This window comes from Castor canadensis, chromosome 6, assembly GCF_047511655.1.
Source record: "Castor canadensis chromosome 6, mCasCan1.hap1v2, whole genome shotgun sequence".
Classification (NCBI taxonomy): domain Eukaryota; kingdom Metazoa; phylum Chordata; class Mammalia; order Rodentia; family Castoridae; genus Castor; species Castor canadensis.
The window spans coordinates 29527198-29551898 of NC_133391.1; the positions used below are offsets into that span (position 1 = coordinate 29527198).

At 45.5% G+C, this 24701-nt stretch overlaps 1 protein-coding gene and 1 long non-coding RNA gene across 3 annotated transcripts; one reads left to right on the top strand and one right to left on the bottom strand.

The window, feature by feature from the left end:
• Window positions 1-3989: 3989 nt before the first annotated feature.
• On the bottom strand, window positions 3990-9061 carry Cdkn1b (cyclin dependent kinase inhibitor 1B). 2 transcript variants are annotated; one of them, XM_020186743.2, is made up of 3 exons: window positions 8082-9061; window positions 7404-7536; window positions 3990-5345 (listed from the first exon to the last, which is right to left on the bottom strand). In XM_020186743.2, the coding sequence occupies exons 1-2, from the start codon at window positions 8554-8556 to the stop codon at window positions 7412-7414; spliced, it is 600 nt and encodes a 199-aa protein (XP_020042332.1). In that variant the 5' UTR covers window positions 8557-9061; the 3' UTR covers window positions 3990-5345; window positions 7404-7411. The 2 variants fall into 2 exon arrangements, with proteins under 2 accessions (XP_020042332.1, XP_020042331.1); XM_020186742.2 differs by having other exon boundaries at window positions 3990-5374; window positions 8082-9059.
• A 122-nt stretch (window positions 9062-9183) lies between these two features.
• On the top strand, window positions 9184-10480 carry LOC141424035 (uncharacterized). The gene is made up of 2 exons (XR_012448831.1): window positions 9184-9573; window positions 10290-10480. It is a non-coding gene; the product is annotated as an uncharacterized lncRNA (long non-coding RNA).
• Window positions 10481-24701: the final 14221 nt, after the last annotated feature.

Sequence of the window (24701 nt, forward strand, 5' to 3'; positions counted from 1 at the left end):
AGTACTCTAGCAACAGAATTTCTATAGCCCTAGAAATCAAACACACTTGGCCATATTTCCTATGTCGGTTTCAATATATCCCTCACTCAAAAACACTCGAGATCAGAGGCAGAAAAACGTTTTTTTTTTTTTCCTTGATCTCAGTAAAAAAATGACCCCAACTGCCTGAGCTCGAACGGATGGATTCTGAACGCTGTTTCTCATTCTGGTTTCTTTTTGTCCCTGGGTGACACCGACCGATCCCTCCCGCGATCCCCCGAGTCTACCTTTGCGCGGCCGAGGAAAGGTGCATCCCGCCGGCGCGCGCACCCTCCCTGGACACAGGCCATCCCACGCGCGGGTCTCCCGCATCGCCGCGCGAACGCCGCTTCTCCCGCCCGCCCGCGCTCGGGGACCCGCCCACTGTCAACCGCACTGGGGGGCGGGGCGGGGACACTTTTGCAACAGAAGCCACGCCCCCTCCCCCTCCCGCCTGCACGGAACCCGCTCCAACGCTCCACCTCGGGCCGCAGGAGTAGGTTTCATCACATGATCCAGGCTGCTGTATTTTTTACAAGAAAACAAGCATCCAAAAAAAAAAAAAAAAAAATTCAAACTGCACGCGCTGACCAATGGGGAAGAAGGGGCGGGGCAAGTGCGCGGCGGACCAGGCGGGGCGGGGCCACGGCGGGGGGGGGGGGAGGGGGGGTTGGGCAGAGCCGGGGCCGCGGGGGATTCGTAAAAAGCGCGGCGGGCGCAGGCTTTGGGGCTTTTTTTTTTTTTTTTTTTCTCCTCCTTCTCTCTCTCTCTCTCTCTCTTTGGAAAAGTAAGTAAAGCGACAAGCTCGGCCTGAAGCCGCAGCCGCCTGGATCCACCTTAAATCTTCGGTGGACTCCGTGCAGGGGTCAGTGGGCGCAGCCAATGCCAATCAAGTTTACAACCACCAGCACCGAGGGGGAAAAAAAGAGAAAAAAAAAAAAATCTTCAACTTCTCCCCTCCACACACAAACACTCGGCCGCACGTACACACGCACACAAAAGGGAGGAGGGCGCTCGAGAGGGGGAAATGTTTGCAAACGCTCGCTAGGAGCTCGCGGCCGCGGCCGGAGCGCTCGGGGACGGCTGCGCGCGCGGGAAGCGCGGCCCGGCCCGAGCGCCATGATGGTGGCCGCGGTTCGGAGCCCATTTTCTGGAGGGGGAGCTGCAGTGATGCAATCCCCCGGCCCGCGCCCCGACTGCGCGCCCTTTTCCCTGCCTGTTCCTAACATTCCTTCCCAAGCGCGTCGAAGTTTTCGCGCCCAAAGTCTTGATTGCTCCCCCCCATTTCTTACTTTCTGATCCCTGCCTATTCTGTGCGTCCCCACGCATGACAGGTCGGGTGTGCGGATGGCGGCGCGGGGACACCGGAATGTTGCACTTTCGCTTCTGCGGGGTCGGCCTGCGTGTGACCCCACCCTATCCCACCCCCCTCATCTCCGCACGCCAGGGAGAAGGGGAAGCGCCCCCACCCCCAGGTTTTCTTGAGGTGACCTATCCCCCCCTAATTTGGCAGCCTTTTGGCCTTATTGGGGAGGGGGCAGGAAGAAGGGGGTGGCAGGCCTAGGGTGTGGCTCAGGTGAACTAGATGGCAAATTAAAAAGAAACGCATTCTCTGAAAACCAGATCGCGGTCCTAGACGCGTTCTGCACACACCTTTGTAAATCAGATAGCTGGGAAAGCAAGTGTGCACGCTCCGGGTGATGAAGATGAAATGGCGAAGGCAGAGCTGCCCAGCGCCTGGAAAGGTCGCCGGGGGCGGTCAGGACGGTGGGCGCAACCGGGCCCGAAAGGTCGCCTGCCCTGCTTCCCCAGTCCTCCCGGTGAATCCACGGTCCCCCAGTCCTCCAAGTCCCCCCGTTTAAGCCCCCCAGCTCACATTTCCCCCAGGCCTTCCCTGCCGGGGTCCCCGCGCTGGGGGGACTTTGCAAGAAAGGGATACGCGCAGAGGCGACCCCCGAAAGCGGCCGTGGCCCTCGCGGGCCCCGCGCGCCCCTGTGGCTCTCCTTCGCCGCCCGCGAGCCGGGAAGCCTTTCGAAATGCGCGGGGCTGCGGATCATTGGAGCCCGGGGTAGGGGTGGGAGCGGACTGCCGCCCTGGAGGGTCCCCAAATTCCGAGGGGATCTCCCCTTCCTCAACCCCCACCCCAGCGCTCAGGAGGCGACAGGGGACTCGGGTGGAGAGGACTGAGGGCTCTCGCTGCTTTCCTAGCCCCGAGTAGAGATGATGGAGGAGGAAAGTTTGAGAGAAACCGCCCGGCCCCGCTGCGCGGCCAGAGGAGCGGCCCCCTCCGCGGCCTGCGGGCGTCCGGGGCGCGGGAACTGCGCGCGGTGATCCGGACAGTGAGGGATCTGCGAGCTGAGGACGAGGAGTGGGGCTGTGGTCCCCACGCCCCAGCCAGGGGACCCCGCAACTGCAGCTGCCAGCGGGCGGGCTGGGAGCGGGGCTGCGGGACACTTGGAGAGTCGACGGCGCAAAGGACCGGCTGGCGGGGCAGCGGGTGACTGGCGCCGGCGGCCGCATCTCCTCCAAAGGGGCGTTCGCTGCGGACCCCGACGTCCCAGACCTCGGGGAGAACAATCCGAAGGGTCGTTTGGGGGAAGCTTGACACCGACGTTCAAAGGATGGAGGACACGGCGACTTGGGGGTTGCGTGCCTGTGAACGCGCCTGGCGCAGTCAGCATCCACTTCCCGGGCTAGCATTCCTAAAACGTAGTCTCTACAAATTCACATTAAAGTGACCTTTTTATGAAAGGAAAATGAGGTACACGCAGTTGAGAGGATGCTTGTCCTCTGCTAAAGACACTTTTTAAAGTACACTGTTCTCAGAGGATCTTTCATTTTATTTCACTATTTCCTGACCTTCCACTCCTTCCTCCCCATTTTCAATAGTTTTTCTTGCTGTCTCTTCCTGAAAAACACCCTGTATGCGTGTTTTAAACAGAATCACAAAAACACCTTTAGGTCTTGGATTAAAATAATACCTACTTGAAGAACGTGGTCCAACCACCAAAAGGCCTATTTCTCCCTTTCCAGCACAGGAAGAAAAATCAACTTTGAAAAAAAATCTTCGGGTCAAAAACTGCTGAAAGTATCTTTTTTTGGAGCCTTTTTTTGTTGTACAGTGATGTAAAATACTAGTATTTGAGTGAGACAACTTAAGTCAAATTCTTATTTTTGCAATTTACCCATTTGCAAAGTTCAGTAGGTAAAAATTTATGTTTACACCCTAACCACATTTTTTTAAGAATATGGAGTTACAAGAATCATTTTGATAAATCCGACTTTAAAATGCTGTCTTTTTTTTTTTCCTTAAATAAAAAAATCTCTCCCTTTCTGTTGTATGAATATAAAGACCCAAGAATCAAAATTTGGGTTTTGATTAGCTAGTTTTTGGATGTGTAGATTATAACCAGGATATTCAAAAATTGAGAAATTTTTATAGGATGACCAGTATCATTTGACAAATACCTACTTAAATTAGTGTGGAATAAACATCAATTTTGTAAAAAAGTATGTTTGACTATTTGGGGCAAGATTAGTAGACTACATAGTCTGGATAATTGTTTTTAACACCTCCCAACACTCCAAATGTGTAAATACAGCACTTAGAGAAGTCATTATGTTACTTTCATTTTCAGCCCTGCAAATGTGAGATCAGTCTACACTTATGTAAGGGTTTTTGCTTCTGACACATTCATATTCTAGAATATTTTAACTAATGGATATTTCAACAGTATTTATGAAAATGTGGCTTTTCCACTTTCTCCTGATAAAGTTTTGTCTACCCGTTCAGTATTAAGTGGAAAACAGTCATTACTGACTCCATTCTGACCCACTAAAGTCATCATGAGAATTGTGGCCCTAAATTTTCTAGATATTTGTCATTTCACATTAATTTGTGTAAATAAGACTGGAATGCCAGGCCCGAGTCCTCAAGCTTCGTAGGGCACATTACAGAGCCACTCAGAGAATAGCTATGGAAGTTTTCTTTATTGATTGCTTGATGTGGAACAGTAATTGGCATTTTTCACACATTACAAAAAATTATGCTTGGCTCAGTATGCAACCTTTTAAGCATACCCATATTATGTAAGAAAAAGGGGGGACCTATTCTACCCAGTACAGCATTTACAAATGCACAAAGCATGCCACTTTGGCTTGTATATTGTCTAGATTAAAAAAAAAAAAAATCTCTTTTTAACATAAATAAGTTAGTATAATTTTTCAGTGTCTTTACAGAGTTATGTACACAGGTACACTTCAAATGGTTTGTTTCATACACATACACAGGCAATGGAGAAATACTGTTTAAACATGTAGTAAGTGTCCTTTTCATTTATTCCACAAGTCTTTTTTTCTATATGAGCCTTCCTTTAAAAAAACCAACCAAACAAAAATCTTTCCTTTGGGCAAAATAACAAAAGAAGCTTTCAGTTAAAAATTATTTCATTATTTATGAGTGTGTGTGTGTGTGTGTGTGTGTGTGTGTGTGTGTGTATGAAGTTATAGACCTTTATAAACTATCCAAGGATTCAGAATTATTTTGGCTGTAATTATATATAGCAAAAGAAACTACGAAATTTTCTCAACAAATTTTGTAAGTATGAAATGGTCAATTCTGAACATTTCAGAATTCCTCACCATATACCCCATATTTTTGCCTAGAATTGTAACTGGTCAATTCCAAATTTAAGGGAGACTGAGGGGGAACAAAAAGGGTAGTTTTTTGTTGCTGTGTGTGTGTGTGTGTGTGTGTGTGTGTGTGTGTGTGTGTAAGCCATTTGCTGCTACATAACGGAATTGTTACAATTTCCAAATGAGAATAAGCTTCATGTAAAAAATAAATAGCAACTATTTATGTAGCCAGTGTTCAAATTTTGATGGTTTTTAAAAAATGAAGTATCCATTCTCACTGAAAGGGACATTACATCTTTAAAGAAGACAATTCAAACCCTTCCCCCAAAATTGCTTCTCTTCATGCAAGTCAACTAGTTTTCTCCTTGCTAGAAAGTGAAGCAATTTCTTCAGCCCCACCCACACCAATTGCTCAGCCCCACCCAGCCCTCCCTTCCCCCACTGTTTATGTGCTACATAAAAGGTAAAAACTATATACACAGGTAGTACAATGAAGCAAATAAGGAAAAACCTAATTGCACAATGCTACATCCAACGCTTTTAGAGGCAGATCACTTAGAGTGCCTAACATTTTAGTGTTATTGTGTTTTTGCTGTTCAGTGCTTTTACAAGATGTCCTCTGCTGGAGTCAGCGATATGTCTTTAAATTCTTTTCATGTATATCTTCCTTGCTTCATCAAGCAGTGACGTATCTAATAAACAAGGAAACATATTCTGAGTTCTGCAAATGAAACAAGAAAGAAGAATTAGGGGTAAGGCACTGGAGTAACATTATCAGTAAAGTAGAGGAATTCCTCTGTTACTGCCTTGGTTGAGAAATAAATAGTGATGGAGGGGGTGTGGAGTATGTACCAAAAACTGTCTTAACGGATTTTTGCTATCCTCTGTTTTGTGTCAGAACAGTGGTTCCTAACAAGGGGGCAATTTTGCCCACCTCCCACCAACCCCAAGAAACATCTCCAAATGTCTAGAGACATCTTTGGTTGTCAGAACTGGGGAAGAGGATTGCTACTGGCCTCCAGTAGGAGAAGCAAAGGATATCAACCATTCTGCAATGCACAGGACAGCCTCCCACAACAAAGAATTATGTGACCCAAAATGTCAATAGTTGCAGAGACTGGGAAAGTCTTGTCTAAAGAATCTGGGTCAAAGATAGGAAGAAAAGGGATTCAGAAACCAATTGCTTCTAAATTTGAAAAATGCTTGGAGATATAACTTATAAAGACCTCCAGAGGAAAATTCTATTAACATCCACTTTAAAAAATACTTTAATTTCTTATTCATGTGCAGAACAGATGAATGTTTTTGAGTAGGTTCTGACAGTTTCTAGTATTCTTGAACTAGAAATATTACCAGCAACGTCCTCTCTGTGTGTCACAGTGGGCCAGGTAAAAATCCAGTAGAATGGCTCCCATGGCTTATTTGAGGAGCCAGGTCACAAGTCGCACAAACCCACAAAAGCTGCTGGTTGTTAGGGTTGTTCATGAAAAATTTCCATCCAATTTTCTCCCTTTATAGAGAGGTATAATACAGAGAGTTTATAGTGCTATTTTGTATTAGCTCTGAAAAATATGAGCTATATGTGGAGAAGTCAAATTATGACTTAAAAACACGATGACATTGGATCCTACCTTATCCCTGTGGTCAGTAATTTATTTTTAAATTTTTTCTAAGTGAGGATTTAAAAAGTTAACATGGACACTTATTAAGATCTCTTTATACACTAGGGTCTGAGTGTACTTTGAGGGAAAAAAAAGAAGTCACAGTCCTTGTTTATAAAGAAGCTTATTAACAATATATGTAGTTAGATCACTATGGACATTGCATCGATGTAAATTGGGAGGCTGAATTATTCCAATTTGCTATTCAGGGTGATAAGATTTTCATACTTGGAAAATCTCCACTTGCGCTAGGCAGAACTACCCCTGGACAGTGGTAATGTCTACATCCACTTCCCCTCCGAATATCCAAATCATCTGTTCCAGCACGATTAGCATACAGGCTGACGTGTTACTGGATTGCTTACTCTGCCAGTTAACTTCTGCTTTGCAAAAACTTCAGTGTTATCAGAAAATCTGTAGGGAACTTTAGTATTTTTGAACTTTCCATTTAAAAAAACAAACAAACAAACAAAACTTTCCTTGTCTATCCCCAAAACTCCCAGGAAACAGGAGAAAAGGCAACTTATGAAAATGATAAAATATAGCTCGCCTTTCTATTCACCTCCCGAATCCCTTGCCTAACCAAATCTGAACTTTTTGTACCTAATTTTTCTCTCGAAATTTAAATGTAATCATGTATTAGCCATTTTTCCGTGTACAGCTCAGAAATCCGTTAGTGATTCGATTTGAACCCCTGGGAAATGAATTCTCATGAAGTGGGACTGGGGAGTACCCCAGTTCTTGTTCAGATGGGGAAAGATCTATTGTTCCCCACGCTTTGGTGGGACTCATGACGATGTGGCTGTTGGGGCCTTGGTTACAAGCACTTGCGTGGGGCACTTGCTCTGGTTGTTTAATATTTCAAGGCAAAATCATCTTGGGACGTAGACACTTCGAAGAGTTACAGTATCCCCCAGGGTGGCGCCCAGCCTTCCCCACTGCTACTTTTTTGACCTCAAAAAATAAAAAACTCAGCAAGCTACTACCGTGTCAGCAGCCAGTAAGACCTGGTACTGTGGAGCGTGCAGGCCCCACAGGGCGTGCAGCCCAGATGCAGTGACAGTTTTGCGCTCTGAATGATCAACCCACCGAGCTGTTTACGTTTGACGTCTGCGGAGACCCGGCTTCTTGGGTGTCTGCTCCACCACAGAACCGGCATTAGCGGAACCGTCTGAAACATTTTCTTCTGTCCTGTTGGCTCTTTTGTTTTGAGTAGAAGACTCTAAAGACAAGGGAAGATTGTAAAAAGAACACACACAAACAATCTTTATTCGCAACAACAATAGCTGAGGAAAGTTGGCCCAATAGGCAGGGGATGAAAAGCACGCCACCTCCACCCACAACCCTGGATCGGTCCCCAGTGGCCTTTAAGGACACAGAATAAGGTTGTCTCCATATAACAGAAAGTATATGTTACGCCCCACAGCTCTGTGCAGTCCTCAGGGAGACTGCTGATAAACACCCCAACTTGGTCGCATACCTACAGCTGGCTGGCTAGCGGCGGAGGCGACGGGGAGTGGGGGGGGGACCTGCAAAGTGTTAGGCTGGGGGACATGATCGATCTTACTACCTGACTTCAAAATTACAAACAAGCCAGCAGTCAGCCAGGTAGCATCGGTTTAACAAAGTTTGCGCCCCCAAAGCTCGACCAGAACTCGCTGCTAAAGCTAGAGTAGGTTAATACGATCGAGCAGGCAAAGCGGCGTCCAGGCGGACGGACAGACAGACAAACAGACAGGCATTTGGCGACTCTGAAAGTGTCCTCACCGTCGGTGGCAGGTCGCTTCCTTATCCCGGCGCACTGCTCCGCCAAGCCCGTCTGGCTGGCTGACGGGTCAGTCTTTTGGTCTACCAAGTGCGTGTCCTCTGAGTTTGCCTGAGACCCCACTAAAGGCACCGCCTGGCGGCTCCCGCTGACATCCTGGCCCTCCTGCGCTGGCACCTTGCAGGCGCCTTTGGGGGGCCGCGGGGGTCTGTAGTAGAACTCGGGTAAGCTGCCCTTCTCCACCTCCTGCCACTCGTATTTGCCCTCCAAAGGCTTGTGATTCTGGAAATCGAAATTCCACTTGCGCTGGCTTGCTTCTTCCATGTCTCTGCGGTGCTTCTCCAAGTCCCGGGTCAACTCTTCGTGATTCACCGGGCCGAAGAGGTTTCTGCAGGCGGAGGGCTTGGGGTGCTCCGCCTGCCTGGCGTCCATCCGCTCTAGGCTCGGGCTCCCGTTAGACACTCGCACGTTTGACATCTTCCTTGCGATCTGCTGCAGAGACGATCGCCCCGCTCGCTCGCTCACTCGCTCTCAGAAAAACAAAAAACCGAACAAAACAAAACGCCCAGGCGCAGTCCGATCGGCTCTCAGAAGCCCTCTGCGACTGCGCTCCGAGCCAAGAGCAACAAACCCCGGCGACGTAGTGGCCGAGCCTCAGGAGCGCGCAGGTCTGGGGGAGGAGAGCGGGGACGCCCCGGCCAGGCAGCCCCAAGCTCGGCCGATCAAGTGCACGGGCGAGCTGGAGGGCGGGGAAGGGAGAGGGGAGGAGGAAGGAGGAGGTGGCAAAGCCAGTCCAAGTCCAGGCTGGTGCAAGCCCGCGGCTCCCGCGAACCCAGCCGCTCTCCAAACCTTGGTGCCGTCCGAATCCTGGAGCCGGGGGTAGAAAATGCGGAGAAAAGAAGGGGAGTGGGGGGAAGGGGAGGAGAGAAAAACACCCCGAAAAGACGAGCCCCCTTTTCTAGTGGCCCAATATGGCGGTGGAAGGGAGGCTGACGAAGAAGAAGATGATTGACACTGCAAGTCTATTTAAACAGAGGACGCGATCCATTGGTTGCGGCGCCGGGAGCCGCCCAGCCGAGGCTGGCGAGCGCGGTCTTAAGGTGGCCCCGGCGCGGTGCCGACGCCTGTGCGCGCTCCCGAGCGCGCCGCCTCCCTGGAGCGAGCGCCGCCAGGAGATTGGCTGGTCGCGTGACTGCTTGGAGGTGTACTGCTGCCAACAAACCTGCTCTGGCTGGCCTCGGAGAAATTAAAAATAAGACAAACAAGCAAGCCAAACGGCCGCGGAGCTGGGGAGGGGCCGGCGCGGCCCGGGGTTCGGGTCCAGGCGCTGCGCTGCGCAGGCTGGAGCGCCACCGTCCCCAAGTTGCGACCGCCCGCCAAACTCAGGGCCTGGACCCAGGGAGTGCCAAGGTGGCTGGCCCCGCGTTTTGAGCCTCGATGGCTTGATCGTTTGGCACGCACTCTTGTCTAGCCGGGGACGCTGGAGGCTGCGGGGTAGGGGCGGGAGCTGCAGGGGAGGGGAGGGGAGGGACGGGAAACCGAGGCCAGGAGCCTGGGAGCCCCCTGTCTTGGTGCCTTAGCTGAGGGCGGAGTGGTAGGCAGTGGTTAGCTGAGCCTTAAGCCAGAGGTCTCTGCTGTCTGTCCTAGGAGAGGCCCGGGGGCTTAGGGAAGAATCCAGGGCGACGACTTCCCATAAATTAGCAAGGAGTATACGCAGCATTTATAACGTGTTTCCAGCCCAAGCCCTCCCTCCCTAAAAAATAAAGATCGACTGGGCTCTCAAGTTCCTTCCTACACTTTGTAGCCGTTTCAGACGCATTTAGTTTTGAAAAAAGCAAGGCTAACCCTCCCCCCACCGCAACTCAGGTTCTGGCTTCCCCAGCGCGGTTAAGGCCACTGACACCGGCTGCGTGTGGGAACTCGCCTCTTGATACTTTTCAATTCTTTCCCGGGCTCTAGCCGTTTCCTTTACCTGCGTCCAGCCGCCAAATACAACAACTCCTTCCTTCCTCCCCCTTTCCCTCCCACCGAATCGTTGCTCTGCCCCACTCAGAACAATATTCAGATGCAAGCAAAGGGCTGCAAGCTGTTGAAGGTGGAAATTTCCCTAACGATCAAAGTTGAGATTTTGAAGTGATTTATAAAACCACCACAACCGTGTCCTAACGTCTGGTCTTACTATTCGCGTGTTTCTCTGCTCCTCTTCACAGCTCCAAATGTATCTATCCTTGTGCTCTTGGACATCACGATGGAAGTTAAAGCAGGACCCACAGGATTGTCAGGGCTGAGACAGGGCTCAACGGGACTGGAAATGCCCCTTCACAATATTGACCACCTTGGCTGGGGCCTAAGTCAATAAATGTTATTGGAAACTGACCTTTTGTGTCAGTAGTACACAGCATCTATGCTATAGGTGAACTTCATTTTTTACTTTTCTTAGCCACATCTTCTTTGTCCCTTTTATGGACTAGCCTGGCCTCCTACATGCTGAATGTTACAGTTGGGAAGGCCCTCTGGGACCCTGTGGTTTAACCCCCTCTTTGTCCCAGGGAGGAAATTGAGACTCAGGTTTCCTGTCCAGGGACATACTCACAGTTGGTAGCAAAGTCAAGACTAGATGCAGTTCTCACTCTCCACCTGGGTCATCTTCTGTTCCTTTCCTCCCTGGGAGGCACAGCAGACTCAGGGTTTGGTGTGGATTTGTTTGCACTGTAGTCTACAGGTCTAACCGTCTTACAGGGAGGGATACAACATGACTTCTTCCCATTCTTGGGTGAACTGCAGATGTCCCCTTGATGTCACTGTGGTCACCAGTACTTAAAGGCAGCTGCCACTGGCCTTTGGTATCTCTCCCTATCCACTGGTTTAACTAAAATCCAGATTTCAAAAAAACAAGTGACACCCAGAGAGCAATGAAGGACGAAGTGTCCACAGTTTGTTCAATGTCAGGACTTCCTACCTAACAGAAAAGCTCACTGGCAGTCAAGGCAGGCAGGAGGTCTCACATTTTTTTGAGACAGGATCTCACTATGTTGCTCAAGCTGACTTTGAACTCCTGGGCTCTGCCTCAGTCTCCCACATAGCTGAGACTACAGGCCTGAATCCCTGTGCCTGGCTACTTTTTCTATATTTACCATCCTCACTTAATTTTTTGGACTGGGGACTGGGGAAGAAGGGACAGGAAAATTAGGGTAAGTCTTAATCCCACAATATCTGAAACAATACCACCGCTGAAATTCATGTCCAAATTTTAAAATAATTGTCAGATTGCATAGGTACTTTATACACAAACTACCCCATAATATGTAAAATGGAGACATTTTACCTTGTCACAGAAAAGTGATTTTATTCATGGTCTTAACAACTATGTGAAAGTAGACAATGAATACTTCCATCCCTGACACACGCTGGGTCTTTCAACTAATACGTAGGAACACCATTTTGTTACTCTGCTAAATCTCAAAAGTAACCGAGTCATGGTCACACCACCTTAAGAAAACTGACTGCCAGCAGAAAGACTGCTGACAGGGACCTCACTATGATCTAAAGTGTTTTGTTTACAGGCAAAGCACCGGAGATCCACACGGCAAATAATGAGAAGGCAGGCGTCTACTATAGTAGCGATGAAGCATGAAAAAAAAAAAAAAGTACAATAGAGACTCCGAAGGAAAAGGGAGCGTGGAGATGAGAGCGCCATCCTCCTGCAGGAAGAAAAATTGCACATGAACAGTGGAAGGGTGCAGCCTGGGTAGAAAGAAAGTGCCACACTGCACAGCTCTAAGATGGGCTCTGCTTCCCAAAGACCCCTGGCTCTGGGAGATGCTCTGTTGTCTTTTTCAGGACTGGTGGTCTCTTACTTAGAGCTGAGAAGTGTCGCATAGGCCACCGCAGAGTTCTGTGTCTTTCACAAGCTGAGGAGAGTGGCAAAGACCAAAACAACTGAAAAGGAAACGCCTGTGGAGCAGGCGCGTGCTCACGGAGGTGGTTGGGCAAAGCGGCTCGTGCAAGCCCGGCTCTCAGGTGCAGTGCTCTGGTTGGGAAATTAGGCAGCACCATATGTTTCTGCAAAGATACGGCCCGGGTGCCCTTCCCACTACAAACACACAACTTCTAATCCTCTCTCCAGGATGTTTTTTGCAGGCAGCTTTCACTCAATTTCATCATTCCACTACACAGATGTATTGTTAGAGGTGGAACTTTCACAGTCAGCTGTTCCCAACAGATGAATTAAGATTTAATTCAACTTAACAAATATTTACTGAACACCTTCCATTAAGTTACTTATAATTCTTTCTTTCAACTTGTTTATCGAGGCCTCCTATATGCCAGACGTTGTCCTAGGCTCTGGGAGTACAGATGTGACCCAATTTGAACTAAAGGGAGACAGAAAACAGTAAATGAGTACAATGCATACTCCAAGGAAGTGATCCATACCGCGGAGAAGCGATAGGCAGGGGAAAGGGGTAGAGCATCTGGAGTGTTGTGATGTGAACAGGACTCAGGGAAGGCTGAGAAAGCAGAGGTTTTAACCAGCAGAATGATGTGATCTTATCACATGTAAGTGTTTCCCAGGCATTTTTCACACCAGCATGGAGAGAGAAAAGATGGATAAGCCACAATCCCTGCCATGAAGTAAGGGGAGAAGAAAGAAAGAGGAAGGCCTCATGGAAGAGGTTATAGGTGCAGCAGATCTAGAGGAATAAGAAAAATGTCAGGAGTGGTGGTGTATGCCTGTAATCCTAGCTACTCAGGAGTAAGAGATCAAGAAGATCAAAGTTTGAGGCCAGTCAGGGCAAAAAAAATTATTAAGACCCCCCATTTCAACCAATGAAAGCTGGGTGTGGTGGTGCGTGCCTGTCATTCTAGCTACACAGGAAGCATAAATAGCAGGATCAAGGTCCAGGCTGGCTCTGGGCATAAATTCGAGTCCTTATATGAAAAAAAAAAACAAAAAAAAAGGAGCAGGGGGTGTGGCTCAGTGGCAAAGTGCCTGCCTAGCAAGCATGAGGCCATGAGTTCAAACCCTAGTACTATTCAAAAAAAGAAAATTCTATAACTGGGTATCAGTAGAAGTAGTAATGGGGGGATGGGATCAGGCAGTTATAGACCATGGAAGACATGCTAAAAAAAGTGTTATGTAGTCAGCAGCAGGCACTGCTGGAGCTTTTGCTGAGACAATGACATGATCACTGCCCAAACTTGTCCCCTGAAAACAAGCCCTGAGCCTGTGAGGAAGATCTGGAGCTTGGATTTGTGAGCTGGTATGACCTGCAGAAGGTGGGGCTGAGGGCCATGTGAGGGACAGTGTCTAGGGATGGTGCTAAATACAGTACAGAGTCAGGCTGGCAATCCCACTTTTGGGTTAATCCAAAGGGTAATGGGAGTTGGGAGTCCAGGTGGGAGGCAGAGAGGCCACAAGACAGGGACAAGAAGATCTGGAACAGTCAGAGGCAGTTGGGTCTGACCTCCCCAGCTATGAAGGCAATGGCGCAGATGCTTTTTGGTGCTTACAGCATTGGCTGTGAGTGGGGAGGTAACTGTGAAAGGCCCAAGGTGCCTTGGACAATCAGATCTTTGTGTGAAGAAGCAGATTGTGACAGCAAAGTAAAGGATCGTTGTGATGAGTGTGAGAGGCTGGCTACCCCGGAGGTAATCTGGGAGTGTCCTGCTGCTCAAGCAACAGATACCACTGCAGAAGGAGAGCTGTGGACAAGAGGATGGACGCATGGAACCAACTCGGCTTGCTTACGTAGTTGGAACAGAGGCAGACCTAGAGAGATGGAGAAATGGAGGATGGATGTGGACTTGGGTATTTGAGAAAAAAACACCTTTAACTAAGAGATGCAATACTGGGACACTGTACAGAGACTGCTAGCAGTCCATCAAAATCCTATCTTGCCAGGTGCTGGTGGGTCATACCTGTAATCCCAGCTACTCAGGAGGCAGAGATCAGGAGGATCATGGTTCAAACCCAGCCCGGGCAAACAGTCTGTGAGACCCTATCTTGAAAAAACCCAACACAAAATAGGGATGGGGAGAGAGTGACTCCAGTGGTAGAGTGTCTTCCTAGCAAGTATGAAGGCCTGAGTTCAAACCCCAGGGTCACCACCACCAAAAAAAAAAAAAAAAAATCCAATCTCACTTTCTTCTTTAGTATCAGAATTGTAACTGGGCATATGACTGCCCAGCTACAGAAAATTCCCCAGTTTCCTTTGCAGCAAGTCCTTGTGGTGCTGAAGTATTTTACGATTGAATGTAAGCAAAAGTGAAATGGGCCTTCCACGAAGGCCCAATGCATAAAACCTTCCCGGTGGGTCCTTCCATTGTGCCTCTCTCCCCTCCCCCGTAGTACAGCCTCGGAATGTGACAGTATCATCAACCAAGGACCCTAACCTGATCTGAGAGGAAAAAAAAAATCTATTTCCATTTTGATGAAGCACTATATTTTGGCTCCATTTGTTATAACATCCTATAGTCGATAATAACTGATACAGAGGGAAAAGTTTGGGAGGGAAGAAATAAGGAAGGTTAAGAATTTTGGTAATTGGCTGGGTGCCGGTGGCTCACACCTGTAATCCTAGCTACTCAGGAGGCAGAGATCAGGAGGATCACAGTTCAAAGCCAGCCTGGGCAAATAGTTAGCAAGACCATATCTTGAAAAAAAAAAAAATCACAAAAAAGGGCTGGTGGAATGGCTCAAGTGATAAGAGCACCTGCTTTATAAGCGTGAGGCCCTGAGTTCAAACTCCAGTGCCAACAAAACAAAACAAACAAACGGGATTTGGCCTATTATAGTCAGTGAATTAACTGGATTCCTTTAAGAGGATAACAGAGACAAGACAGGAGATATGAACCAAAACATGAAGGGATGCCACGACTGATGAAGCCCTGTGAGACTCATCCATATTTATAAATATACCATAAATCATCTAGCCAGATCAGATCCTGAGATTAAAGACTACAGGGAGGATGCATGTGACAGACTCTTTTATGTCACATTTGAGGGGGGCACACTCATTGTTACTTCACTGTCCAACACTCCTTCCTCAGACTCAGCAGATTATGTGACCCTGTTCCTAGCTCTTCCTGATTGACCAGAAAAGGGGAGAGGAGTGGTTATCTGACCTAAACTTGCCAAACTAAATTCTTTCTCCTGAAAATTTGGAATCAGGTTTCAGAAACTTTAATTAGTAAGTTGCAAGTTAGAGACTAATGAGGTAATGGGGTTTGGGATTAGAAGGGCCCTTTTAAGAACACGATCTTCAGTCTATGTGTGATAGAGATAGAGATAAAGTCTGTCTGTAGAGTGTCAGAAGAGAAAAAGGACATGCAAAGGGGGCTGAAAACAGAGACCGTGTGGTTTTAGAAAGACAGATAACCCTTAGTAACCAGAGACTTCTCATTTTCTGGATCCTGCACTTCATGTTCAAAAAGACGGCCCTGGGTTAATAGAACACTTCAACCCTCTTGTCTAAGCCAGCGTGGTATGGGTTTCTGCTAGGTGAACTAACATCCATGATTAACACAAAGCAGCTTCCTCTACCCCACCATATTTGATGCTCCTAAGACCACAGTCTGGAGACAAATGCTACTCTCTTCTCTTGTAGTTGAAACCTGGAGCTAGAAAATTAAGGTTCCAAAGCCACCAGAGAGTAGGGGAGGCACCAGGACTAGTGTTCCTGCTCTTCTGAAGCTGACTCCAGAGCCCGAATTAGAAGTTGCAAGGAGTGGTGGGGTTATAAATTGTATCACTGAAAGTTCATTGGCTTAATTTACAGAGAACTATTCACCAAAAAACAAAAAAAAAGGTTGGGGGATGGAATGGGATTCAAATCCTTGGAAAAATAAAGGTAGCATCTTTGGGGGGGTGGGGAACTAGACTCAAGAAGGGTTTAAATCTGGTAAGGCTAAAATTTAAAGAAAAAAGTGCATTGACCATGTTTAGTTACAGGAAGTTTTTTAAGGAGAATGTCGTGAGAAAGTATGACACCATTGCCAGTGTGGTAAGGGTTGAACCTGAATTCATGATCATGAGCACAATTTAGTTTCCATGGCTGAAACAGAATTGGATAGCTTCTGTGACTAGAATATGAAATTTGGAACAATGAACATATTTGCCCCCAATCCACCATTTTCAACTACATTCCATTCTTCATGTTGAGAAAACAGAAGGGGGGAATCGCTCTTGATTCTGACCTCAGTCCTCAGTTTATGCAGACTAACACCTAAAAAAAAAAAGAAAAAAAACCCTGGAAACTGCCCACTTTCTGCTTCTGACCACTCTCTGAATAATTATTCACATGAATATTTGTTCATTTCTTCATTCATTAAATTTTTAATGAGCCCTTAGCAGATGCCAGACCCTTTGGGGCCATCACAGAGAACAAAGATAATGAAAGTCCCTGCTGTCATGGAGTGGTGCACACTCTCAAGTGTGGAAGGGACCCAATACACAAATAAATCAGCATACTATGTCATGTTGTTACAAGGGCCAAAAAAAGACAAATTGACTAGTTAAGGGTATAAAGAGTAATGAAGGCAGATGTTACACTAATAGGAAAGGACTCTTTGATCAAGTGACATTTGAGTTGAGACCTGAATGAAGTGAGGGCAGGGACCATACAACTTTCTGTGTTTTAAGCAGAGAAAATAGCAAATCCAAATGGCTCATAGGTTAAGAATGTGCTTGGGATGGTTGAAGTACAATAATGGAACTAGTAAACCAGACACACAGTAAGTGGTGGCTGGGAGGTAGGAGAGAGGAAGTAGGGGCTAGATGATATGCGCTTTATAAAATGGCAAAGACCAGATTTTATTCCAAGCTATGAGCAGAGAGTTTTGATCTGACTTTGGCCAACTTCAATCACTTTGACTGTTGAGTGGGAAGTACTTCAAAAAGGTGAGAGAGAAGTAGGAAAACCACAAGACCCAGACCTCGAGACCCTGTCTCAAATTAACTAAGTCATGGAACTTCAGACCAAGGTGGTAGCAGTGTAGGTTAAAAAAAAAAAAAGGGATAGAGTTAATAGATGTATTTTTTAAAAGATACACCAATGGGATTTGCTAAAGATTTGAAAACTTTTTTTTTTTTGAGAGAAAAGAGGCCACAATGACTAAGCCTTTTTGTCCCAAGCAAGTAAGACAGGGGTGGCTATTTGCTGGGATGGGTTGATGGAGGAACTAATAAATGTGGCTTTGAGCATGTGACATTTGAGGTGCCCCCGGACATCCAAGCCAAGATGTTTGGTAAGCGGCCGGTGGAGTTCAGGGGCGAGAGATCTGTGTTGGACATACGGTTTTGAAGATTTTTAACACTTAGGTAGCATGAAAGCCACAGGACTACAACAGATCACCAAGGGAGTTTAGACAGAGAAGAGGCCTAAGTAGCAACCTTAGGGTAGGACAATTTTTAGAAGTGACTCAGAAACCAAGTAAAAGTGTTTCTAGGAGTGGAGAGAGAGAGAGCAGTCGATCAAACGCAGTGATAGAACATGTCAGACAGGACTGAAGGCTAACGCTGAGTTTGGCCATTGGAGTCATGGGTGATTTTCATCAGAGTAGTTTTGGTGGAGTGGAAGATGTGACCACTTGACTGAGGTGAGCTAAAAAAGGGGGAAAGTCATGTATACCATGCTGCATACCCACAGGGATAAAATACATTCATACATAGTCTAAGCATATGACGACTAGGTTCTAACATCAGGAAAATGGTCCTGGAAGTAGGCCAGGCAGGGCCCTGGGTGAGGTCTGGCTGATGGGGTGCAAACATGTTAAAGACATGCCACATAGAGGTCAGGGGTAGCGTTTGCCCAGCATATACAAGGCCCTAGTTTCAATCCACAGTCAACTGCCTTCTCTGTTGTTCACTGTCTAGTTTTTTAAACTGCTATCTTCAATATCCTTTCATTTTCTTTTTTATTTTAATTTTTTGTAATTTTCAGCTAAGCTGTCTTTTAATAGAGAGAGTGAACAAATGGTGCTGGAACAACTGGACATCCACATGGAAAAAGAAAAAGAAAAAATATCGTTGAAAAATACATAAATACACAGGCTGGGTGCCTATGGCTCACACCTGTAATCCTAGCTACTCAGGAGGTAGAGCTCAGGAGATTACAATTTGAAGCCAGCCTGGGCACAGACCCTAGCTCAAAAAAAGGGCTGGTGGATTGGAGTGGCTCAAGGTGTAGGCCCTGAGTTCAAGCCCCAGTACCACAAAACAAACAACAACAAAAAAACATAAATAAAATTACTTGATAGCTGCCAGACCAAAAGTAATACTTGTATACATCAGTAAAAGACATCTACTAAGTTATCTGTCATTCACTTCAGTATCTTTTCTACATTTCATTATAAGTTGTCCTGCCAACAAATGGCCTTACACTACTTTGAAAGTAATCATTTTTGAGACTATGCTAAGAGAATGGGCACAGGATTAGCTTGGTTTGTGAAGCTCATATTTCTACCAGCAAATGTCCTGCTTAGCAAGGAACCGCCAACACAAACTGTCTTGTTTCCCAGATAACTGGTGTAAGGCTTTATCATAAATTGTTAGCATATTTAAAGGGCAGTAAGTTGCATTTTTATCTATCATTATTATCACTATTTATTATTATCATTTGCGTTTTGGGGTTTGAACTCAAGGCCTTGTGATTGCTAGGCAAGTGCTCTACCACTTGAGCCATACCCTAGCCCCCCCGCCTTATTTGTTGTTTTTTTTTTTTGCTTTAAGATTTTTCAGAGGGTTTCATTTTTTGCCCAGGCTGGCCTATACTTGGGTTTGAATTCAGGGCCTCATGCTTACTAGGCAGAGCTCTACCACTTGAGCCACTCTGCCAGCCCTGCTTTGTGTTGAATATTTTCGAGAAAGGGTCTCATGAACTATTTGCCTAGACTGGCTTTGAACCTCAATCCTCCTGATCTCTGCCTCCTGAGTAGCTAGGATTACAGGCATGAGCCACGGGTGCCATGCTCATTTCTATTTATTCTTGACAAAAATCCTTTCCCAATCCATGACCTGCTTAGGTAGGCTCTTCCTATTTCAGTGCACTGTGTCAAAGGCAATGTGGAAGTTACTGCCTTTTCCCTTAATGGAGAATTCGATTTTTCAGACCTAGAATATTTCAGAGTAGTTTTCTTTGCCTTCTGAAGGGAAGAAACAGAAACATTCAAAATAGTTAGGCCCTCTGTGGCTGCATGAGGACAGAAGAAGGTTGGAATCCCAACCCTCCAAACCCCAGCAGAACATTCAGGAACAAGAGTGCAATTGACCTGCTGTGGTGGTTAAAGAGCACAGGAGGGCAGCATAAGGCCAGAGCTGTCAGCTCCAATTCTGCAAATACTCCAAACCATAGCCACATTTATAATCTACTTTTCTGAATGTATATACAAAGATTTTAATCCCCACAAAATTTAATTGAACTCTAAATTCACAGATTCTACATTTTTATTCATTACCCATGTGATAAATGTAATGCTTATTTTGTGATAAATAAAACAAACATATAAACAATAACTTTATAATAATAAATCTATAATGTTATAAACGTATAAGTAAGTATAATAGGTGTCTCACATTTACAATCTTAATAAGTGAAGTAAGCCAGATGCCGGTGGCTCACACCTATAATCCTAGCTACTCAGGAGAGATCAGAAGGATCTCGGTTCCAAGCCAGCCCAGGCAAATAGTCTGCAAGACCCTATCTCAAAAAAACCCTTCACAAAAATAGGGCTGGTGGAGTGGCTTAAGGTGAAGACCCTGAGTTCAAGCCCTAGTACTCACACATACACACACACATACACACACACACACACACACAAAAGAAAAAGTGAAGTAAAAGTAAAAAAAAAAGGTGACCTGTTAGTCAGGTGGTGTGGCACACTCCTAAAATCCCAGCATTCAGGATTCTGAGGCAGGAGAATCACGAGTTTGAGGCCAGACTGGGTTATATAGCAAGACCCTGTCTCAAAAAAAAAAAAGGTGACTTGTCTGTGGTAACATAAAATTAGTTGCAAAGTCAAGACAACAATGTAACCTGATACTTTCCCCAAAATCTAGGCTTTCCAGAAAGCTCGATGCTCCCCATGACATGTCCAAAACATCTTCACCTTAACCTCCCATATAAATCTGTTCTCGTTAACCTTTTTCATATCCCGTAATGAGATCAATTCCAATACCCCACTAAAATAAATGAAAGCAGGGGGCTTGTAATAGATACTACAGGGTCCAGTGAAGGTCCCAAAGACAGCTCCCAGGGCATTCTGTGAGGACTCCTATATGTGGGCCATGGAACCTATCAAGTCTACAGTCCCAAGAGAAAGTGTCCCAGGCCATAGCATGGGCTTCTGACCGTGAACTACTGTTTATGATGGGGCCCAGGACAAATGGCTCTGCCCAAAAGAAATAGGATGGTTATTAGCTAAGCCAGCCTTACACTCTCACTCAAGAATTGAACTTGGGAAGTACAGAAGGAAGCAGAGGACCACAGTGAGGCCAGACAGAGTGTAGAGTGGAGGGACTAGGACAGTCACCATGTGCCAGAATGAGTCACCATGATTTCCATGGCAAAGGTGGGTGTCTAGTTCACCCAAACTTCCAAAGAGCCTTTGAATCCCAGTAGTTTCATGGAAGTTTGGCAAAGACTCCCGTCACACACAGGACATACATGCACACAAATATTATTATTACAACAAGTGAGACTGTTCCTTATAACTGACAGTCCTTACTCAAACACTACCTCACAGATATAGTCAGAGGTAAGTCCAAATTCTGTAACAGATAGGCTTCCAGATGGCCAGAGGCAGGGCCAAATTATGTGAACAGTTACCCTCCAAATCCAACACAAGCGGGCACAACCATGCCCCATGCAATACCTGATTTTTACTTATTTATTTTTTTGCGGTACTGGGGCTTGAACTCAGGGCCTACACCTTGAGCCACTCCACCAGCCCTTTTCTTTTTTTGCGATAGTTTTTTTTTTTTTTTTGGAGATAGGATCTCCAGGAACTATTTGCTGGGTTAGCTTTCAAACCGTGATCTTCCTGATCTCTGTCTCCTGAGTAGCTAGGATTACAGATGTAAGCCACCCGTGTCGGCTAACACGTGATGTTTTTATCAAAGGTGCACTTCCTTCTCTCATTATGTATCTGTTAATTATGTACAATGTGTCAAGCATTACACTAGTTGCTGGAGTCACAGAGACAAAGAAGATGAAGTCTGTATTTGAGAGATTCCCAGCTCAGTGAAGCACAGAAATATCACATAAAAATGGAAAGAAATTATAGACAATTTAGAGGAAGTGTACATGATTGCCAATTGGTGGATTCTCTTTTGCATCTAAGTCATTCTAATAGAGTTCTTCTAGCCAAGACCAGTTTATCAGTCATGATAAGATTTGAGTCAGTATACTGCTTAACCAAGCAAGAAGAAGACAACAGAATTGAATCATTGTTCCTCAGTGCCTTGATCACTGGACGGCCAGGGTAACAACTACCAAGTTCAATGTAACCATTATTTAAGACGAACAGTCTTCTCAAGATTTTAAGTGTGACTATGATGTTTTAGATTTAAAAGCTACACATCCCCTACTGATTTCTTATTTTGAGTGACTATCAAGACATAGAAGTAATGAAAACATAAGTTTAAAATAGAGGATGAAGCAAAACAAAACAAAACAAAACAAAAAACACAGAGGAAGAAAGAGAGAAGGCACTGAATAAAGAGAAGGCAGATCGAGAAAACCATTCTTAAAATATGAGTCATTACAAATTTGGATCCAGATTTATTACAGGTCTATATTTACCATGGATTTAGTCATAGTTGCTTAAAATAAGAAATTTAAAACCCACTAATGCCTACTCTAACATGTTTAGTCTGACTTTTTAAATACATTTCTATACCAAGAGTTCTGTTGTCCTTTTTTTTAAGCACTGGAGATGCGAGTCAAACACCAACTCAAGGGGTGGAAGTGTATCTCACTGTTACAGCACGTGCACAAGACCTGCACCAGCACCAAAAGGACAACTACAAAAACAAAAACCTTTCCATTTTTCACAACATTTGAGTTATGTGGTGAAGCTGCACAGTATAAATGAAGGTGTGAAACCACTTTCTCCCGGGAAGGTGGCGGGTAGGTGGGGCTGACTGATCAAAGAAAGCAAAATCGTACATCAGATTTTCAATTTTCATGAAACTTCTCTTTTTTTTGGACAGGGCCTCACTGTGAATCCCAGGCTCACCTTCAAGAATGACTGTGATATTGAGCATATATGCCAGGTGAGATTTAGTTGTGTTAGTATTTTTTATTAATATAGTAATTTTTATGGTCCTGAAATAAAGTTTCAGTGGTCTGTTCCTAACGCTGTATTTCTGTTATTTCTAGTGCATCACTTTAAAGAACATATTTTCCCTGAACATAACTTCTTAGCCTCCCTGGCAGGTCGGGTAGTCATGTAAGAGTTTCAGGCAGAAAGAAGTAAAAGGAGGCCTGTTAGACAGGTCATATGGGAAAGATTTTTGCCCTTATAAGAAGAGAAAGACCCCAAGAGGTAAGCTTCCCCACACCATACTCCTTCCTTTCTGTTTAGAACATTTCTCATGAGGACATGATGTTTAGGGCTGTGGCAGCCACCTTGGGACAATGATAAAGGTCTATCAGATAAAGATAACAGAACAGAAAGACATCTTTCCATATCAAAGATGTAAATTGAATGAAGAAGTCAACCAAGCAAATATGGAGGCAGAGGGTGACAAGGACAAGGTTCCCTAGCAGAAGAGAGAGGATGTCAGTAGAGATGGCCTCAGTGGGCTTTGTTTGCATAGTCACAACCAAATCTGGCTCTTCTTTTCCCCATTACCCTTCCTTGCTGAAGATTCTCTTTGCTCTGACTGGAACATTCCTTCAAGAATCCTCATTCACCTCAATATGTAACTACAAATGACAAAGTTTTTCACTATTTTACAGTGTCAGGGTAAGCATAGAGGAATACCTTGGAAATGAAATGCTGCTTAAAGAAATGATATGGTTGGGCTGGGGTGTGTCTTCAGTGGTAAAGCTCTGGCCTAGCACAGGACACAGGAGAGGTAGGGAGGAGAGAGAGAGAGAGAGAGAGAGAGAGAGAGAGAGAGAGAGAGAGAGAGAGAGATCTGGTTATCATTTACCTTAACCAAGTATTTTCCTCAGATAACAGAGAATTTTAAAGTCGGCTCTCACTATGGAACAATGTATTTTTTTGTGAAAAGGTATATATCCAGTCTACCAGATTTACTAAATTATACTATCATATTCAACAGAATAAGAAAACTGAAAGGCTAGCGTTTTTGAGATGTTGGCTTCTCTGTGACTCATGTTGGAAGCATGCAGAACCTTAAAAATGTGCTCACATGTACATACAATTTCTGTTTAATTTCATGTTACTGAAAAAACCTCACTTTCCTAGTAGGAAATTTGTTACCAATTAAAGTATTCAAAATATACAAAACAAAACTGCTAAAAAAAAATCTATGCTTTTAGCCAACTCTAAGATTCAGGTTTAATTTAACCTACCAGTTATTTAAGGCTTTAAGGCTTTTAAGGATGTTGAAAATGTATTCTTAGAAATCATCCCATAAAGTGATTTTTAAGAAAATCAACTTTCAGATTGGAGGAATGGCTCAAGTGCTAGAGTGCCTGCCTAGCAAGCATGAGGCCCGGAGTTCAAAACCCAGTACCATGAGAGAGAAAAAAGTCAGCTTTCTTGCCTCTTTTGACAATGGATCCAATCATACACACACACACACATATTTTTTTCCATTTTTCCATACTGGAGCTTGAACTAGGGCCGCTCCACCAGCCCTTTTTTGTGAAGGGTTTTTTCCAGAGAGAGTCTTGTGAACTATTTGCCAGGGCTGGCTTTGAACCACGATCCTACTGATCTCTGTCTCCTGAGTAGCCAGGATTACAGGTGCGAGCCACTGGCACCCGGCTTGGCTCCAATCATATCTTAAAACCCAAAGTTTCACCGTATCTCATCGTATAAACATCACTATCTTCTAAGTCACTTAAAACTGACTTTGAAGGGACATTTAAACCATTTAAAAAATTTGTTGGTTTGTGCTTTTTTCTCGCTGATGCTTCTAGAGTCAGCTCTTTTTAGTTTCAAAATCTGCATGTGTGCCTTTTTTATTTTGCCTCAAGAGTATTAATCAGGAGGAGTCGCTCGAACACGAAGGCCCTGGGTTTAGGCTTATTTGCATTTTTACCATGGCTGAGTCCCCTATGCTACTCTGCGATGGGTTCAAGGTCGCTGCTTGCTTCTGAGCTAGGTCAGAGCAGCTATTGGCTTTATCCAGTTCATGATAAAAATCTTCCATGACAGCTCGGATGACGCACTGATTCCTGGGTGTTCACTTTCCGTCACCGTTGTTCCTTTCATTGATTTCACATCTACACCTCAACCGTCCGGTTTTAAGCCTCCGATGAGCATCCCTACACGGAAACACCATTTTTATTGTGAGCTCCGAGCAGTTCGCGCTGCCAGGGCTGCGCGCAGAGCTGGTAAACAAACCTACGGCGCATGCGCCATGGAGGGGCGGGGGACGGGGCGGGGATAATCAGCCAGTAGCCAATGGGATTTCTCGTATAGTA

What these genes read in the sequence shown, in the direction of transcription:
- Cdkn1b (XM_020186743.2), bottom strand. Translation starts at nt 8,556, where the DNA reads ATGTCAAACGTGCGAGTGTCTAACGGGAGCCCGAGCCTAGAGCGGATG. An exon ending in GAAGCGACCTGCCACCGACG is followed by an intron (nt 7,537 to 8,081) that starts GTGAGGACACTT and finishes CCTTGTCTTTAG; the next exon opens with AGTCTTCTACTCAAAACAAA.